Raw genomic sequence first — 2,974 nt, 5'->3', positions numbered from 1 at the left:
GCGCAGAAGTGAGGCTTGTATACCGGAGCAGTAGGCACTGATGTAGAGCCGACCCCAAAAGCGAAGTAGGGAAGGGCCTTCTCCAAAACTGGATACCACCACTCCAACTTTTTTGGGGAATCGGCAGTGATCCCCAACAGCTGGTTCAAGTCCTCGTCCTTGATATTCTCCATCAAGGCCGTCATGTCCATAGCCGCGATATGCTCCGCGGACACGCCCGCCATCTCCAACGCCTTTATCGCAGATTGCTGATATCTATTTTTACTAGAATACTTTGTTTTGACTGTATCGCACTATGTATCATTTGATAACCCCCGAATCTTCTACCTTTAATTCAAATCGAAATTCAAATGGAGAAAATCCAAAGATATTTACAGCTAAAGAGATCTCAACAACACGACTTCCTATATCCACTTATATTTCAGGAGTATATTTATGTGTTTGCTCATAATCGTGCTTTGAATAGATCTATTTTGTCGGAAAATCCAGGTTATGACAATAAATCCAGTTTACGGATTGTGAAACGGTTAATTACTCGAATGTATCAACAGAATCATTTGATTATTTCTTCTAATGATTCTAACAAAAATCCATTTTTGGCGCGAAACACTAATTTGTATTCTCAAATTCTATCAGAGGGGTTTGCTTTTATTGTCGAAATTCCATTTTTTCTACAATTAAGATCTTGTCTAGAGGGGAAAACGAACAAGAAAGTAAAATCTCATAATTTACAATCAATTCATTCAATATTTCCATTTTTAGAGGACAATTTTTCACATTTAAATTTTGTATTAGATATACTAATACCTCGCTCTGTCCATGTGGAAATCCTGATTCAAACTCTTCGCCATTGGGTAAAAGATGTTTCTTCTTTGTTACGTAGGCGAAGATGGAGCCAAAACTCTCCAAATAATCCGGAGTCCGCTGGAAGGCTGCCAATGTACCCTCCAGCATCATACCCAGGAAATGCTGGCCCTGGGGAGACAAGAAGAACTCCAGGCGCTGGTCCCGGGCCCCCAGAACGTAACCACGGTTCTGGGCACCCATGCAGATCCTCTTCCAGCCACGCTTGGCCTCCTTGTACTCCTCATCAAACCTCGCCTTGAACTTGGCGAGGCTCTCATGGCCCTCCTTCTTGGCTCTCGCTAGTTCGGAGACCAAGGAGGCCTTCTCCACCTCCGCCTGAGCCAGTTTAGCTTGCAGCTCGGCCACGTCTGCTTCCGCTTTGCTAAACCGCTCCACAGAACCAGCGACCTCCTCGTCGCGCTCTGCTGTCTGCTTTTTCTCAGCCTCCAAATCATTCTCCAGTGCACCGTAGTCATCGATGCACTGGATCACCTCTCCGACCTGGGACTCCAGCTGCATAGAAAGGAAGGGAAAATGTCAGGGCAGAGAAATCAAAGTGTCAGGGCACAGAAATTAAGAGGTTAGTAATAAAATCATTCGAACATATTGAATAATGCAGGGCACCTGAAGCACCAGGTGGCTGAGGGAGTTAGCCAACACAGCCTTTTTTATCTTCTGTGTGGCCTCCCTATCTTTGGGATGAATGTGGGAGAGTAGGGTGTGGACAAAATCCCGCCCCCTTAGGGACGAGATCGGCTTGGGGCCCGAGGCCTCCGATTCCCCTGCAGGCAAGGCCAATGCTTTGCCCCTTCCCGCATCCATGGAGATCGCCTCCGCTTCACCTGCCGACCCAGCTTCAGGGTCCACGAACTTGCTGCCCTTCTGCAGGCTCTCCTTGCGCCGCTTCTCTGCAAGGGCCATCGTGACAGCCTTCCTCTTCCTTTGGACTAGGCGGGAGTCGGGAGTAGGGATGGTGTGAAGTGCTTGAGAGAGGGGCACATCGTCGTCAATGTCCACTACTTGAATGGCGGATTGCCCCCCAGTCTGGCTAGAACCAGATCCCCCTGCCCTCTGGCTGTCTGAGCTGAACATAGACAACACATCCATGTCCTTCCCCTTACCAGGGGGGAAGTGCTGCACCGGGGTGGTCTCCTCCGGAACAACTGGTACCATCTGGGAGATATCCACCCCGGGGTCCATGGGCTGTCCAGAGCCCTGTCCCCTCTCGCCAGAGGGACGGTCAGATGAAATTCAGCCCTGCACTTACTTCTCCACGACATCCCTACACACAAATGGTGCTTTATCAACAAAGGCAAGGTAATAAATAATTTTCACATATATGCTAACACCTATTTTACCTATAGATCCAGGAGGATACAAGGGAAATAGGCCGGTGGCAGCTAGGGCCGAGTTATCTTCAGTTAATTTCTTACAGGGGAAGGGAGCATCTTCATTGAGGGAATTAAGAAAGTTTAGCACATTCAGATCAAAATCGGAGGGCTTTTCGGGAGCAGGAGGCTTATACGCGGTTCAGGATTCATGCCACTACAGCTCTTGGGCATCATACTGGCGCCAGGAGCCTTGGTTGGTCTTCACATAACAATAACGGGATATGAATCCCTTATCATGGGAGTTGAGAGTGATGAAACAAGAAATCTTACCCTAATTAAGAAACGATAAACAAGACAAGATGTACGTGGTTCGATCATAAATGATCTACATCCACGGGAGTTCTTCGTTGGTTTCACTATACTTTGAGATAGTATTTACATATTACAAGTGTTGCTCAGAAATAAATCATCCTCTCTAATGCTAATGCTAACCTTCTATTTATAGATGTGATAGTAAACCTTAAAAGCCTTAGGCCCATGAGCTTTGATAATTGGGTTTAGGCCCTTTAAGGCCTTAATACACTTTAGTCCTGATTTGACCCATCTGCGCTGTCCCTCGTTTCCCGTGTTGAGTAGTTCCTTGAGCTGCGCAGGCGAGTCTGCACCGCTAGGTCCCTTCGTCTACGCTGCCAAGTTTGTTTCTTCGTCTACGCCGCCAAGTCCGGCTCTTCGTCTACGCCGCCAAGTCCAGCTCTTCGTCTACGCCGCCAAGTTCTGGCTGTGTAGCTCTTTGTCTA

At 47.5% G+C, this 2,974-nt stretch overlaps 1 protein-coding gene across 1 annotated transcript; it reads left to right on the top strand.

Annotated features, from left to right (window-relative positions):
- The first annotated feature begins 295 nt into the window (after positions 1–295).
- LOC131018787 (maturase K-like) lies at positions 296–1,106 on the top strand. The gene is given in 2 exon segments (XM_057947494.1): positions 296–342; positions 344–1,106. Coding segments are annotated over 2 exon segments (810 nt in total).
- Positions 1,107–2,974: the final 1,868 nt, after the last annotated feature.

Source organism: Salvia miltiorrhiza, chromosome 3 (assembly GCF_028751815.1).
Source record: "Salvia miltiorrhiza cultivar Shanhuang (shh) chromosome 3, IMPLAD_Smil_shh, whole genome shotgun sequence".
Taxonomy (NCBI): domain Eukaryota; kingdom Viridiplantae; phylum Streptophyta; class Magnoliopsida; order Lamiales; family Lamiaceae; genus Salvia; species Salvia miltiorrhiza.
Note: the sequence above shows the minus strand (reverse complement) of the source record. Positions and strands in the feature narration are given on the sequence as shown.